Source organism: Patella vulgata, chromosome 2 (assembly GCF_932274485.2).
Source record: "Patella vulgata chromosome 2, xgPatVulg1.2, whole genome shotgun sequence".
NCBI classification, from domain to species: domain Eukaryota; kingdom Metazoa; phylum Mollusca; class Gastropoda; family Patellidae; genus Patella; species Patella vulgata.
The window spans coordinates 12,253,586-12,271,529 of NC_065880.2; the positions used below are offsets into that span (position 1 = coordinate 12,253,586).

Consider the following 17,944-nt stretch of genomic DNA (forward strand, 5'->3'; position numbering starts at 1 on the left):
TTGAAAATTATCTGATTTTTTTTATAAACACTTCGTTGATTACAACGTTGTGTTGAAGAAGTATCTCATTATTTTTGGAAGCACTTGTTTAATCACTACTTTGTATGGATAGATAGATATATAAAATTATGAAACATGCGACAAAATCTTGTATAATATTTGCATCTTCATCTATACGTTAAACACTTGTATTTCGTGGCTCATTCTGTGTTATCGAAGTTATTTTACTTAAAGAAAGAAACATATACAGTAATGCCAGTTTAATCAAAATTGTGAAACATGCAATAATATCTTGTATAATATTTGTATCCTCATCACTTAAACACTTGTATTTCATGGCTCATTCTGTGTTATCTAAGTTATTTTGCTTATAAAAAGAAACATATACAGTAATGGCAGTTTTGAAATTCATTTTAGGATATTTGAAGAATCATTTCCATTTCATAGGATCACACAATATTCGAAACATATTTTATTTATCTAAAGCTTACGATTTTTACGTAGACTAAATTAGTGATAGATATTTTATACTTGATTTTAAAAAAAAAACGCTCCTCAAATTCAAAGGATAATAAATAAAATAAATAAAACAAATTAAACGGTATTGATGTCTGTAATATGTTACAAGAAAATAAGAGTTTATATAGAATATTATGTTGATTGTTGTAGATAGTAATATCAATAACTTTACACATTTAAAACAGATAGAATAAATAATTTAATTTGTTGTATAGTATAGTTAGTAAAACCAGGGGCCATCTTCAAGAAAACCTAAACTAAATTATTTTTTTAAGGATGCAGCTTGGTCAGGATTTGACATTTGAAGTGAAATTTTAGCTCCTAGCCTATTACAATGCTACATCCTTAAAGATCACCGGAAGAGCTTCATAATTTTTTAAAAGGGGGGTTGGGTGGCTGTATGGTTAGCGCGTGGCGCTGTATCATAAGGTCTGTCATTGAGTCAACTAGCATGGTTTCGATTCTCCTGTTGTATGTGACAGAGAGTAGGGTTACCTGTCCAACCTGTGGGTTTTGTCCAGGTCCTCCGGTTTCCTCCTACTGCTAAAGACCCCTACGCACAAGCGAATTATTGAAATAAAATTGAACCATGTTAGTCCCAAAATGACCTAGTTTGTGTCAAGTGGAAGATAACCCAATTTCTCTCTCTCTCATAATTTTTTTTAAATAATGCAAGTAATTATGTCAACATATCCTTTACATAAGTATAACACGATCCAGAATGTCAATGTTACCTGACACAGGTAATTTTCAATGTTAGCGATTTCTGCCGTTCTCCATGAGTAGTCGTAACTTTTCGCCAATAGAAATGCTGTGACGTGATTTTAGTCCTTCTGCTCATAGAAATGTAGACTAGAATATGAACAGAAGGATTAAAGTTACATCACAGCTTATTTATTAGCGGAATGTTACGACTGCTCACGGAGAATGGCAGAAATCTACCTGCTGAAATTTACGTGTGCCAGTTTACATTGACATTCGGGATCGTATTATGCTTATGGAAAGGATATGTTGACATAATTACTTGCATTATTTAAAAAAACTGATGAAGCTTTTTCGGTGATCTTTAAAATATTTTGGTTTAAGTTTTCGTGAATATGGTCCCTAATACTTAAATCTACGGCTATTTGTTAAGGCCGGCTCAATTTTCGTCAAGGTTGCTGAGATGTAAATAAGGTAAGAGCGTGTGATTGTTGGCGAGATTGTAGGTTAGGGTTAAGGTAAGCATTGGGGCTAGGTCCAGGGTTGGGATTAGCGCTAACCCTGTTTACATCTCGTGACCTTTGACCAAACTTGAAGTTGGCCTTATGAAATAGATCTAACCTTTAATCTACAATAAGAACATGTAGACAAGATTCCCCCATCTTTCTTCACCAGTTAAATATACATGATTACACATCCTTGTTAAAGTATACCCCACCTCACCCTACAAAACAATTCATTGGTGTCCTGTGTTACCCTGTCTTTCTTTTAACATCAACTTAGATCGTACATCAGTTAACAAATTTCGAACACACAGACTAGTTATTTATTATAGCTAGTATTGTCAGAATAAATGTATTTGTCAGATACTTTAAGGATCTAAATACTGTAAGAGAGATGATTGAACTAACCTACGTTAATAATAACACGATACTTTATTAATATTTCTCATACTAAACTTTGGCTGCCTGTCTACAGTTAGCTCCACTTGAGAACAGACACTAAGCTAGTTGACCGACATTTTAAGTTCTAAATTGACAATTTAAGTCGAAAACACTAAGTATACTTTGGGAATTTTGATGTATTCTGCTTTCGTTTAATAAAATTGAAAAAGTTTATCTAGTCTCTGTGTGTATGACATATGTGTAACGGAGTACATATTGTTGGATATGGCAGCCATTTAGGTCAGAGATCTATTCTCGAAGTATGAAATAGATGAATCTCTGTGTGCAGAATAAATATTTCTATGACGTATTATATAGAGGATATTTGTCGTTTTAGAGTGAATAACATATTTTATTTCATCGAGAAGCAAGAAAACTCATGCTACGCATTCGTGAAAATATAAACGTTTTCTTGCTTAGAGATGAAATAAAATATGTTATTCACGACAAAACAACAAATGTTCTATTTATTTTATGATTTTACAATCATTTTAGGTAAAAACAACATGGACTACTGCTAGCCAGTGGAATAACACTTTTATTTCACTGATAAAACGCGGTATTCCACTACTGATCATAAAATAAAATGTTAATATTTCAACTAGATTGTCTTGCCTTTACTCTGCATGTTATAACACTTTATCTGCATGGTTATTGTTTGTTATTATTATTATTATTATTATTATTATTAACATAATTTATATAAATAGACAAGGAATGTAAGTACTATATTAATATGATATTACTGTTCATTTACAGTGCAAGCTAAGCTTACAAACTGATTGAAACACAGATCCTATTTCGTTTTGTTTTTATAATTCAAAATTTATTTCGTTTTACTTGTCTTTACTGCACTAGGATCTGAAAGAGTTGTTTTTATAACGCGCGCTCTGGTTGATGTGAGGGATTAGCCGATGAAACGGTCTGCTACGACGAGATTTTGGTGTGAGTTGCATGGAACTGTTGGTAACCCACTAGAATCATCAACGCTGATTGGTTAATCAAATATCTAACGCCATAGGGTCAAAAGGAGCTCGTATGACCTTTGGCACGACCTCCCGTTACAGCTGGTCAGATCTTTATGTAGTAGAGGCCATCGAAAGTATAAAAAGAAACGAAACGAAATATAGATCTGTATTTTAATCAGATTGGCTAAGCTTATAGTATAGGCCTAATTGCTAATATTTTAAAATGACTATTATTCATTAGGACCAAATGTTTGAAGGATCTTTTATTTATAATTCTTTAAGTTAAATTAAATCGAAATTTAATGGCAAATAACTATCCAGTTTATCACAATAATTGAATTTTTCCCACATAAAGGGAAATAACTCTTGTTTGGCTTCTCCCCTGATCAAGCTGTTTACATGTCATTGGAAGTTCTTGGTATTGAACAAATAAACTGGGGCCTGCATAGGAATTGGTAGTACATTTAAAAGTCCCCACTCAAAATTGCATACATGATCATAAAAAAAAAATATTATCATATCCGGTATTTAATTTTTTAAAAAATGACCCAAGTAAAGTGTAGACTTGATGTTAAGTTTCATTCCATCCATACTATCATCCATGTAATGCAATAAATCGTGCTTTGTTCAGCAACCATTAAGACAGAATCTAGAGTTATTGCATCAATTACAATAATTTGTGAATAAATTCATGAAGTACATTGAATATATTACCATAACAGGAGATGTTGCACATTATAAATATGCTACATATATCTAACTATCAAAAAGTAGAGTTTATTTTATTGATATATGCTTTGTATTTTTCAGAAAGTAGAGTTTATTTTATTAGTATATGTTTTTTGTATTTTTCAGAAAGTACAGTTGATTATCACAGTAGTAGATTATGACAGGATTGGAACCTCTGAACCCATTGGACGAGTTCTATTAGGTTGCAACTCAACTGGTACAGAGTTGAGACACTGGAGTGACATGTTGGCCAATCCCAGAAGACCTATTGCTCAGTGGCACACGCTACAGGAGGTGCCCGAGAAGAGCTAAATCATGTCATCTTTTCCGGGAAGATTTTTTCATGAATCTTCAGTTCTTAACATATATATTGTTTTCAATTATTATCCTTGGTTTCTTTTTAACAAAAAAGGTGCCCAAGAGTATTTCTATGTGTACATGTGACATTGACTTGTCAAAATTTCTTTCACAAAAGCAGCCAATACAATAGGTTATTCTCCAACAGATATGATTAATATCTTCAAATTCCTATATTAAATTGCAATGTCATGAATCTCGGTTATAGTATGGTCATTATACATTGGTTCAAACTTCAAACTATGTATTCATTTGGAGAATGCCAGAAATCTCAATTACATGTAATAATTATACATTCTGTATTTATTTGGAGAAGGCCAGAAATGTTAATTAAATTTACGCTGTATCCATAGATGTTATAAGGAACCAAGAATTTCTGACAAGTCACATATTTGTTTTAAGCTGATAAAATAACATCTATATATATTTATTGGTGGTTGATAATATACATATATAATTAGTTGGTCACATGATCAACAATATCCTCATACAGACAGGCTCATGTCACTACTTAATAACTAATACTGGGTATTCATATAGAGGAATAGAATAACAGTTTTAACAACTGCAGATAGTACTAACAATAGAATAACAGTTTTAACAACAGCAGATAGTACTAACAATAGAATAACAGTTTTAACAACAGCAGATAGTACTAACAATAGAATAACAGTTTTAACAACTGCAGTACTAACAATAGAATAATGTTTTTATTGAAAATGATGGAATAAATGTGAAAGACATATGATTGAATTGCCTAAGCGGTGGACACACTAGCCAAATGATTTGGCCGAATCAATCGGCGTCGAAATTCGCCTTGTGTGTCCACTGTCATTCGCCCGAATCAAACATGTTTGATATATTCGGTCAAATTATATTCGCCTGGTGTGTCCACTTCGTCGAAGCATTCGGCTGAATGTAGAATTCATTAGCCAATCACCACTCATTGAGAAGTCATGTGATTGTTTGAAGATGTAGATGCTGCCTTGTTTAATCACGTGACGTGAAAGGTGACGCAATCGACTGGTGAATCGGGCGAAGCATTCGGCTAATGTGTCCACCCATTCGGCCGAATAAAATTTGGCACCAACGCCGATTGATTCAGCCAAACGATTCGGCCGAATGATTAGGCTAATGTGTCCACTGCTTTAGTAATGATAGAAGTTTGTGACTAGAGAGATGATTGATATGGTCGTTGTTTAATGATATAAGAGATAATTTATAACACTGTGTGTAGTAGTATGTAGCTATATGCTTGTCCCACTTAGCTCCTTTTCTCATGTACACAACTATACTTATTATTTAATCCATAAGTATTACATAGTTCAAAGGTCAAGCAATAATAGTTATGGTGGTATAGAATGTTATAAAAGAAGTTACCATGGCGATATGAATGAGCATATTATGGAAATGTGTTAGAAGCTGGTTTACAGTTAAAACTAGAAAGGTGTTCATTCATTTTGTCGTGTTTTAATTTATGTATAGACATCAATCTGATTTAAACACAGATCCTATTTTGTTTCGTTTTTTTGTAGTTCAAAATTTCATTTTACTTGTCTTTACTACACTAGGATCTGGAAGATTTGTTATACCACCGTTCTAATTGAAATGAGGGATCTGCCAATGAAACGGTCTGTTATGGGGAGTTCTTGGCGCGCAATGCACGGAATCGTAGGTAATACGCTAAAAACGTCAACACTGATTGTTTAATCAATGTCTTGATGTCATAGGGTCAAAAGCCACCTGTACAACCCATGACACGACCTTCCAGTACAACTGCTCAGATCTTCATGTAGTGTAGGCCATCGAAAGTATAAAAAAATGAAATGAAATATAGATGTGTATTTTAATCAGACTGGTATAAGCATGTGTATATATAGAAAATGTGTTTCAGAACAACAAAAATAGTTATTGAAAAATAATTACACATACATAACATATATCATTTATCAATTCTCAGATTTGACATCAATACACGGAAGAAATTCAAAACCAAGTAACATTTAATTAAATGTGGACTTTAAAATCAAATAAGAATAATGTCAACTAGAGAGGTTTTTTGTTTCCATTGAATGTATATATATATTTATTGTATGTATATGTTGATATATAATATATATATAATCACCAAGTTGTTATAGTTAAATGTATCACAGCCCCACATAAATAACACTATCTGTTACTATCTTCGGTTGTAGGATTTCAAATTAAATTTATATTAAAATTGAATTCATGAGCGCCAACAACAGTATATTATATTTAAACAAATGTCCTTCAAATTATTTTAAACCTTTCCTCTGAAATAATGAAAGGCCTGGTAATTTTATAAATAAGAATGTATTACTGATGAGATAAAATTCCAATATAATTGATATTTGAAACGTGAATAAGTAAAATGAAGCAAAGTGGAAAATATCAGTTTATTAATTAAAATCTCCATGTAAAAAAACTTACTGTGATATTTAATTACTTTAAGCTTTTTCTATTCTTACATTCTATTATATCAATGAATTCCAAATTCGAGACAGAAATTCCACATTTATGTACTTGTTGTCCATTATTATGGACATTTTGTTTTCAGCAAACATTCCATTAAACTTTTTATTTAAATATATTTAAAGTACAAAGTGCTATTGGTAATTGAAATCCAGGTAAAAGTGATAAGTACCTATGTGAAAAAATTTAAAGGGTATCTTCCAAAGTGCAATAGATTTAAATGATACTTTTTATCTTCTGTATTGAGATTGAGCATAATACTTATTATTTAATATTTATATAGAAGCTTAATTATTAGAAGTATTATAATAAAAGTACCCTCATTTTATCTAAATGATATTTTGAAATGTCAAATGTGTTATTTACAACAAAAAGGGGGCCAATAACATGCTCATAATATATTGTTTTTATTTATGTTTTAACTTAAACTTTGGTCATGTGATATCAAATTTAAAAAAAAAGGTTCTTAGATCTGTCATTGCATTAATGAAGAATATCATTGTTGAACTATTTATCACACCCTTTGGCTTTTGTTTATAAATCATTTTGAGTAGTTAATAATATAAATACTCAACATTTTTTTTATCAAATATTTTAGCACTCTTGGAAAACGTAAATATCCTAGAATTGTTTAAATATTATTATCATCCAGTATCAGGGGTGGGGTCGGGGAAGGGGGGCTGTTCCGGCGTGACCGACTACTCCCAAGAAAATTTGAGAGTTTGAGGTTGATTTCCTTGCATCTGAGGCCATTTTAGAAGGAAATTTACTCTTTTTAAATGTATAGACTCTCTGCTAAGCTCTCTTCTGGGTCTTTCCTGTATAGACCCCGTCCCCCTCTCCCCTCTCTCCTGGACACACATCTGAGTATAGATATATTTGATATAAAAAAATGTTTGGTACAGGATTATCCAGGCATCAAATCTACTTATGTAATTATTCAAATTATTAGAACAAATAACCAATTATTTGGTTTTAATGAATCGTGAAATATTTCATGATTTTATGGTTTTATATTAATTCCTTCAATCAGACGTTTCTACAATAAGATTGATTGAAGATGTATTCACCATTTGCTCATTAAGCTAAAGCCATTATCACCGATGGCAGGTTTTTAATCAATTACAATGTAATGTAGTAATTAATGGCTAAGACAAGATAATGAATTGTTGTCATTGTACATTATACATATGAATAAACAATGTTAAAATAGTTACTGTGTTGCCATGGCGATCACAGCTAAACAAAACCCAGTAATAATTACCTATAGACCTGATGTCAGGAACAAATCTTGTTTAATTCGGCTTGTATTCATTATCATCAAACAGATATAATTAAGATCAAAATGAACTTGACCAATATTTATCATATGATGATGGCTGATATTAAAAGAGCAATGAAGTTAAACAATTCAAGTACTTGTAAATTTTGTTTTTAGATTTTTGAAAATGTCATGATTTGATGATTTGAAAGAATTTTGGGGAAAACAAAATATGGTAAAGATATTTAATCAAATAAAATAACAAGAGTTGACAAATAGATTCATTATTACAATTAATATAAGGTCACATTTTTAGCTTATAAGAATTTATATAATCTATATTTTAATGTTATAACATTAAGGTAGTGGTGTGTTAAATCAGGAACAATAGTTTAAATATCTTCAAATTATTTAAAGTGAGCAAGTATTATAATAATGGCATAAAAATTATAATTAGTAATCCCATCACTGATGATTATGTGTTGTTTTAGTTTTGTTTTATTTTTTTTTTTTTTTTTTTTTTTTCCTTGTAAACTTTATTGTTAAAATAGTGAATAAAGTCATTTATTATTGTGAACTAAGTCGTTGTCTTCATAAGCTCACATTTTAACAGTGGGTATTGGTGACTGAGTAGGGGAGTCAGGGTGGCTAGACGTTGGCTCACTAGCCTGGAGGTCGCGTGTTCAATCCCTGCATTGGCCGAGAAAGTTCATTGTGATTTTCCGACATGGTTTCCCCCTTGTCAGTGGTGCAGGACGTGGGGTCTGACTAGGACAGTTGTGAATACATTGGCGTGAACGTAAAAGATCCCTTGACAGTTGGAATTCGATAGAAGAGTAGACCATAGTGCCACTGCCCAGGCAAAATTTCCCTCATAGCACACTTTATATATAGCGTATGCCCGTCTTCATTAGCCCAGTGATTGAGTGGTGCATTTTAGATCATACAGGGGAACATTGAGTCAAGAGGGATGTGGTTTCGATCCCAGACCTGTTCAGGGTTGTTAGATACACTAGGGCTGTCCCGAGACTGAAATTTGGTGTATATGGGCGGCTAGATCTATTTGTTAAGGCCAAGTCAATTTTCGTCAAGGTTGTCAGGTGGTTTAAGTTTTCATGAATAGGCATTATAGGACCCCTAATACTTCAAATCTACCACTAAATTTATTTGTTAAGGCCAACTCAATTTTTGTCAAGGTTGTCAAGTGGTTTAAGTTTTCATGAATAGGGCCGCTAATACTTCCAATCTACCACTAAATCTATTTGTTAAAGCCAGCTCAATTTTCGTCAAGGTAGCTGAGATGTAAATAAGATTAGGGCACATGCTTGTTGGTGAGATTGTAAGTTAGGATTAGGGTAAGGGTTGGGATTAGTGTTAGCTCTGTTTACATATCATGACCATTGACCAAACTTGAATTTGGCCTTATCAATTAGATCTAACCATATATGGGTATCTTGGACCGGGGAGCAACATAGGCTAGGTGGCGTAAACTTACCGCTTCCGGTTTTGGAGTTACGGGCGCAACCCAGGCAGTGCCGGTTCATCAGCTATACATATTTTGAAGGTTTTCATAATTTATTCAGCTTGAAGACATCTATGATTTTCATCAGTGGAGTGGGATGGTCACAGCAAGGTGGCCAAGGTTTGTAACAGGGCCCAGTTGGGTTGAGTAGCTGCTGTCAGATGAGTCAAACCAAACTACTAGAGGTCAGAAGGTGGTGATCTGGGTGGGCAGTTTTGAATTTATTTTGCTCTAAATATTGCCAATCTGATTAAAACACAGATCATATTTCGTTACGTTTTATATAGTTCAAAATTTTGTTTTAGATGTCTTTACTACACAAGGATCTGGAAGAGTTGTTATATTACTGGTGTCCAGGTTGAAGTTAAGGATTAGCCAACGAAACGGTCTGTTACGGCGAGTTCTTGGCGTTTGATGCACGGAACTGTGGGTTAACCACTAAAACATCAATGCTAATTGATTAATCAATGTCTGACGTCATAGAGTCAAAACCACTCGTACGACCCCTGGGTCGACCTTCTAGTACAACCGGTCAGATCTTTATGTAGTGTAATCCATCGAAAGTATAAAAAATGAAACGAAATATATAGACCTCCTTATTTTAATCAGATTGAAATAGTGCTTAAATTCTAATTCCATTTAAGAAGCTTTCTATAAAGATCCATTGTAAGATCAGCGCAACTGAAGAACCAAATATTTATCATTCTAAGCAGGGGCGGATTGGGGCCGGGAACCGGCCCGGGCTCCCGTGTCGGAGCGGCCACTTTTACTGACCGCGGAGTCCGGATGTGGGAGGGGCGGGGGCTCTCCCCCATGAAAATTTACAACCATCAACCTGTGAAATTATCATATCGTCGTATTATCAATAAACGTATTATCATTGTATCGTCAAGACCAGATATCATCAAATTTTGCTGAGGCCTTAAAATTGAATTTATTTTGGAGTTACGAACCATCGACAGACGTTTCTGGCGTATCCCCACAAACAGGGTGCAGGTGACTTAATATTTAGTAAATTTGCGGGCGACAGTGTCGGGTGAATCCGATGAAATTTTCGGATGAAATTCGGAATCCCCATTGCATGATTCCGAATTCCGGCAAACACTCAGCACACCCGGCCCAGAAAGTCTATTATACCAGCCCATTCCAGATTCCAGTGATGGCGTGGCGGCCCCTTAAAGCCACCGGTCACATACAACATGACCATCATCGCTCCATGGCTGGTCCAATATACCCCCCCCCCCCTATAATGTTCTGCAGAAAAGGGTTTTTTAGACGAATTGGACAAAAAAAATTTTTTTCATTTTTTGTCCGACCGGCCCTTCGGGCGTTTGCCCGATCGCCCGATAGTCCAATCCGCCCCTGATTCTAAGATCAATAAAATATCAATCAGATTAGTGAAAATAATAGGTGAAGCTGCCTGATTTTTACCATCATACCTATATATCATCTGCAGCATTGGATGCTGGATGTTCACAACTCAAACCAATAGTTGGACTGGTATTCCTTCTAGAGATTCAATTATCACAATATTGTAGTAAGCAAGGGATTAAAAATATACCGGCTGTAAACGCGGGTTTTTCGTACAATCAGGTTCAATAATCCATGAAGTTACCGTCAAAATGGAACCCATACAAGATCTTTAGGATATAAACATATATTTTTAGTATCATCAAAATCGGATAAAATTGAGGCCAGTAGAGTGTCCACAAAGAAATGTAAACAGACGTATGGACTGACGGGCGGGGGTCTCCCCCCCCCCCCCACCGGCCTCTAGAAAATTTTGAAATTTGTCAATTCCGAGAACGCTGTTTAGAGCACCTCACCTCTAGCATTCCAAATCCAACATAAAACCCTTTAAAATAAATGATAATGAAAGAGACAAAAGCCTGATTATTCACAATTTTCGTATCATGAGCAATTCATCTCATAACAAATTCTTTTAAATTTGACATTCAATACACCAATCGTCATCAAGAAAATAGAATAAGCTTTTGAACGAGACAGTAGATTTAGAGACACGATTCTTGCAAGAGCTCATATTCAGGAGCAAGTGTTAACGAGACACTATAATGAGATAGTCCGGTGTCTGAAGGGGGGAAATCGCCACCCGAGCTGTGAATTTATGAGACCAAGTTTTTCTAGGCCAGTTTTTGGCGTAGATTCCGAATCTGGGTGGTGATCAGGCGTTTGAGGGGGGCGTTTTCGAGATATAGGGGGTCCAATGTCTACAATTGGGTGAAAATGTGATTATGTTCACATAAATGATGATCATGTTATATATTAATAAAACATACATTACTAGGACTGTCCATCACTAACTAAGTGTTTATGATGCCCCTGTTCAACTGTTTTGATTTGTGGCGAGTTGGGGTAGGTGGTTGCAGGTGTGCATGTGTGTAGGCGGGGGGGGGGGGGGGGTAAAATTGGCAGGACATGAGTTCACGTCGATTTAAATGATGATTTTCTTAGAGCTTGATAAAATCATTACTTTTTTAAATTCCGCTCCACATCTCTAAGTATGAGTATAAATTACCATTTAATTGGGGTGGGGTCGGCAAAAAGTGATCAGGCGTTTGAGGGGGCCGTTTTCGAGATAAGGGTGTCCAATGTCTACATATATAAATGATGACATAAATGATGATCATGTTATATATTAATAATACATAAATTTCTAGGATTGTCCATCTCTAAATAAGTGTATATTCTGTCTGCCCCTGGCAAACTGTTTTGATTTGTGGGGGTGGGGGTTGCCGGTGTGTGGAAGGGTGGGGGGATAAAATTGGCGGGAAATGAGTTCACGTTGATTTAAATGATGATTTTCTTAGAGCTTGATGAAAACATTACTTTTTAATTTCATTGCACATCTCTAAATATATGTATCAGAGTCCAATTGTAGGGAGGGTGGTGGGGGGGGGGGGGGGGTAAATGTATTTTTGGGGACAGAAACCACTTGGTTCAAAATTGACCTGAAAAGTGGCTTTTCGTTAGCTTTTTTTTCGTTCAGTACCAATTTCGTCATTCAAAATATTATATATTGCAATCTGATTAAAACACAGATCCTATTGTGTTCCGTTTTTTATAGTTCAAAATTTCGTCTTCATAACACTAGGATCTGGAAGAGTTGTTATATAAGCCGCGTTCTGGTTAATGTGAGGGATTAGTCAATGAAACGGTCTGTTACGGTGAGTTCTTATCAACGCTGGGTGATTAATCAATGTCTGACGTCATAGGGTCAAAAAACGATCGTATGACCTCTGACGCCACCGCCATTACAACCGGTCAGATCTTCATGTAATGTATGCCATCGAAAGTATAAAAAAAACGAAACGAAATATAGATCTGTATTTTAATCAGATTGATTGTAACAGTACTTTTCAAGAGATCTGGAAAAAAACAGTAAACAAGAGACATGTTTAGATGTTAGTTTATTCTTATATTCTTCATCAGAAGATTCAAAATCAATGTTCATAATATGAGCGTGATAAATATCTTCTTTATGGGTGATCAACAGCTCGCATATATCCTTTGATATGCTTCAGATACCCATTCGCATAGTAAATCTTCATTCCAGCCTTGTATTGTATCGCAAGGTGATCTTGTTCGGTCATTTAATGTGCAGCAAAAGACTACACAGGCAAGATGGTAATAAAAGAAACCATTAAAATTCCTCCAGAAAATCTTTCTTCTAATTTCATCTACTGATGTATCTTATACACATATTTGTAGAGATGTTTCATCATGTTCTAAGAAAATCATCATTTAAATCAACATGAATTCATTTCCCGCCAATTTACCCCCCCCCCCCCACACTTCCACACAAGCACACCTGCAACCACCCACCCCAAATAGTTGTCCAGGGGCATCATATACACTTATTTAGAGATGGACAGTCCTAGAAATCTATGTTCTATTTATATATAACATCATCACCATTTATGTCAACATAAAGACATTTCCCCCAATTGTCGACATTGGACCCCCATATCTACGCAAAAAACCTGGTCTAGGAAAACCTTGGTCTCATAAATTCACAGCTCGGGTGGCGACCCCCCCCCCCCTTCAGCCACAGGACTAAGACTACAATCGACCGAAATAATTGATGCGCTGATCAGATTTCACAATAAATTCAGGTAATAATTTCACTATGTCTATTTCGTTTATTCTCAACTTGTGAATTTTGGCAAATAGTCGATTGTTCAGAGAATTCTGAGACATTGTGGACCTAGTCCAGGTTTTCAGATGTTGCATCTGGCCAAGGCATGCGCTAATAGCTGGCAATGAGAGTGCCAGAGCCGGTTCGCGACCGACCAGAGAGCAATTACGTATCTATCATTTAAAAATGAATAGACTAGTAAAAAGGTTGAAAAACTTTCATCATTAGGGCATGGGTATACATGTATACCCCAGAAAAGGGCAGGGTACCATTTGTATACCCTAGTACCCGGGTTCCGGCGCCCCTGGGGGTGACGATATAATCCACGAAGTTACCGTCAAAATGGAACCAATACGAGATCTTTAGGATATAAACATATATTTTTAGTTTCATCAAAATCGGATAAAATTGCTGCAAGTAGAGTGTCCACAAAGAAATGTGAACAGACATATGGACTGACGGGCAGGGGTGACGATATAATCCACGAAGTTACCGTCCAAATGGAACCCATACGAGATCTTTTGGATATAAACATATATTTTTAGTTTCATCAAAATCGGATAAAATTGGGGCCAGTAAAGTGTCCACAAAGAATGTGAACAGGTGTACAGACTGACGGACAGGGGTGATGATATAATCCACGATCGAAGTTACCGTCCAAATGGAACCCATACGAGATCTTTTGGATATAAACATATATTTTAAGTTTCATCAAAATCGGATAAAATTCACGAAGTTACCGTCCAAATGGAACCCATACGAGATCTTTTGGATATAAAAATATATTTTAAGTTTCATCAAAATTGGATGATGAGGCCAGAGTGTCCACAAAGAAATGTGAACAGACTGACGGACAGGGGTGACGATATAATACGTCCGAGTGAATACGTGGGCGTATAAAAAAAAAATTATATTGTCTAGTATCACTTATCAGATCAATCCAATTTATTTTGACTTAAATCAACTTGTTTTAGCTCCTTTAAGTATCGTCTATTTCAATTACTTCCAGCTGTTTAAAGAAACCTTGTAAGCAAGACAAATCACTTAACGTCTGCTTGAAGAAAGATATTGAAGAAAAACTGCATCTGCATCAATTTCATTTTGGTAGCCCGGTAAAAAATATCGATTTATGGATAGGGCGATATAAGCTTATAAGCTTTATGGTCATTGGACCGACTTTGATTTACAACATGGTATCGCAACATCCGTATTTATTGTGTCTCTGTCAACCTACATCAAGATTAATGCAGTGGTGGATTCTGATAAGAGATGCATCAGGTCTTACAGACGCACTGCGGGGTCTACCAGAACGTTGAAGATCCTTTGCGTCATTAGAAGGATGGTGACCCAACTGTCGTGACATGCTAGCAATCCTCAAGACAATAAGTTTTTACCTGTTGTCATGATCTCATTGTGAAATACTTTTTTTTTAGCTTGTGGACACTGTAGAGGTCGCAATTTTTATCCGTTTTAGATTATAACTTCCTAGATCATGGCCCATGAATGCACGAAAAATCTCTAGAGGTCACATTTTTTATCTGATTTAAAAACAAAACTGTCCATCTCTTGCAAAATGTGGGCGTATCTTGCCTGGCAACCGTTGGTTTATCTGTGTATATACTTTGAAGTGGATTTATAATCTTTATTGATTCAAATATAAACACAGTCATTTGGATATATAAATACATTCATAAATTCATCTGAATTTGAATTTAATTGATGTTTACGTTGTTGCTTGATTCTAGTTTTTCTTGCCATCGTCATTGAGTTACCGGGTTTTAATCTTTATTGATTTTAAATCCATTCATAAGAATCTACAATACAATAATACACAATTATATAAATTGTCATGTATAGTCAGTGTGCATTTACCTGTCCTTTAATGGAGACATGTGATATTTTATATAATATTTCGTCAGTGCTAAGCGGTTTACGCCTCCCTCTGGGAGCCTGCTATACTTGATGAATTACATAGATTATATATTATTTTGAGAGGCCAAACGGTTGGCTCTTCTCCTATATTTCTTATTTCTGCATTTCTTTTTATCAAGTTGTGTGCAAAACAATAGACCTTTAGGCAATGCAACTTAGCAAGTTGATGTGAACGTTCAGGACACATCTTGCGAAAGATGCTATCCATCCATGGCCTTAGTTTTACATTTCTTATAGGCATAACTTCCTCCAAATATATTATGCTACGTAAAAACCTATATCTACCGATTGGGATCGCAATCTTGATGTGGAAAATTTGTACGCCTTTGTCCGGGACGTTCACAACCATCTCAAATCTGCTCCAGACTGTTTGACTGTATATACCAATACAGTATGCACAGTATACACCAGTTGAAGCAATCTGATTAAAATACAGATCTATATTTCGTTTCGTTTTTTTATACTTTCGATGACCTACACTACATGAAGATATGACCGGTTGTAGCGATAGGTCGCGTCAGAGGTCACACGAGCGGCTTTTGACCCTATGACATCGGACATTTGATTAAACAATCAGCAGTAATGTTTCTAGTGGGATACCCACAGCGTGCACCACACGCCAAGAACTGGCCGCAACAGACCGTTTCATTGGCTAAGCCCTCACATCAACCAGAACGCGGGTTACATAACAACTCTTCCAGATCCTAGTGTAGTAAAGACAAGTAAAACGAAATTTTGAACTATAAAAACGAAACGAAATAGGATCTGTGTTTTAATCAGATTGCAGTTGAAAGGTAGAGATTTTTTTTTCGCTCAAAATATAATACAAGGTGTTTCAGGTATTATAATGTTATTCCGAGGTAAAGAGTCATATATTTCACAGAGAGAGAGAGAGAGAAATGGGGTTTAACGTTCACTCGACATAAACTAGGTCATTTAGGGACTAACATATGGTTTAATGTTATTTACATAATTCGCTTGCGCGTAGGGGTCTTTAGCAGTGGGAGGAAACCGGAGGACCCGGAGAAAACCCACGAGGTTGGACAGGCGATCCTACTCCTTGCCACGTACAACCGGGGATTCGAAACCACGCCAGTCGACTCAACGACAGACTTTATGATACAGCGCGCGCACGCTAACCATTCAGCCACCCCCCCCCCCCCCCCACGATATATTTCAGACTAGGCTGCAGTACAACTGTACGAGAGCAATTTACCAATTCTGAGATTGTGTTACAGAATGATATAAGCAAAGATAAAACTTCTTGACTTCTTTATCACATGCTTAGTTTAGTTATTGACTATTGACAGTTTTTCAGAAAAAAATGTTTGCTTGCATCCCCTGACGCCACCAACGTCCCGATAGTAATTAAAATAACACGTAAACATGTCATATCCAGATGAAGTTTGTTTAAAATCTATATAGTTCAGTCATCGGTTCAGTAATACGAAAGTGTGTCTTCAGAAAAACGGCATGTCTCATAACACGTCCCTCTTGGCTTGTTTCTTGCGGCCAGTCGTGTAACTTCGAGAATAATTATCTATATATATTGTTTATAAGCCGTTATCCATTCTAATTATCTACATTCTCTTGCTTTGATATATATTATTTAATTGTTGTTTATTTCTTGCAATGTAGTGTGTCTTGTCCGCAGGTTGGTCTGGGTTGGTCTTGTGATGGGGGGTGGGGATGGCCGAATGGCCAAATGGATAGCACGTTCGAGCTGTATCATAAGGTCTGTCATTGAGTCAACTGGCGTGGTTTCGATTCCCTGGTTGTACGTGACAAGGAGTAGGGTCGCCTGTTCAACATCGTGGGTTTTCTCCGGGTCCTCCGGTTTACTCCCACTGCTAAGGACCCCTACGCTCAAGCGAATTATTGAAATAAAATTGAATTATATGTTAGTCCCGAAATGACCTAGTTTGTGTCGAGTGGATGTTAACCCCCATCTCTCTCTCTCTCTCTCTCTCTCTCTCTCTCTCTCTCTCTCTCTGGTCTTATGTCCGTTTTTGTTTTCTGTGTAATGTTGTCCTCCTGCAGTTACTATTAAATTAATATTAAAACTATGGAATGCAACAAACTTATAGCTATTCAATTAAGCATGTATTTATATATTTTTTTAAGAATCAATTATCAATGCCTTTGTTCTTGATCAAATGTCAAAGACTACTTATATTTGTTTTTGATGTATATTTTTTTTTACTTACAATCTACATGCTATTAATTTTTGTCGTCACACAAAAAAGCCTTTCATCTCGACCGCTTATACTAATTGTTGATATTTCGACAGACTTGTCGCTCTCAACAAAGAAACCATATAGAAATTTATGTTTTTCATTAAAACAGAAATGTTTCGTT

General features: G+C 35.5%; 1 protein-coding gene across 1 annotated transcript in view; it reads left to right on the top strand.

Moving 5' to 3' along the window:
- Positions 1 to 8,161, top strand: part of LOC126810632 (synaptotagmin-1) — a 39,537-nt gene extending 31,376 nt beyond the window's left edge. The window contains exon 7 of the mRNA XM_056098918.1: positions 8,154 to 8,161. Coding sequence (XP_055954893.1) covers positions 8,154 to 8,161 — 8 coding nt within the window. The remainder of the gene's footprint in view (positions 1 to 8,153) is intronic.
- The last annotated feature ends 9,783 nt before the right edge of the window (positions 8,162 to 17,944 follow it).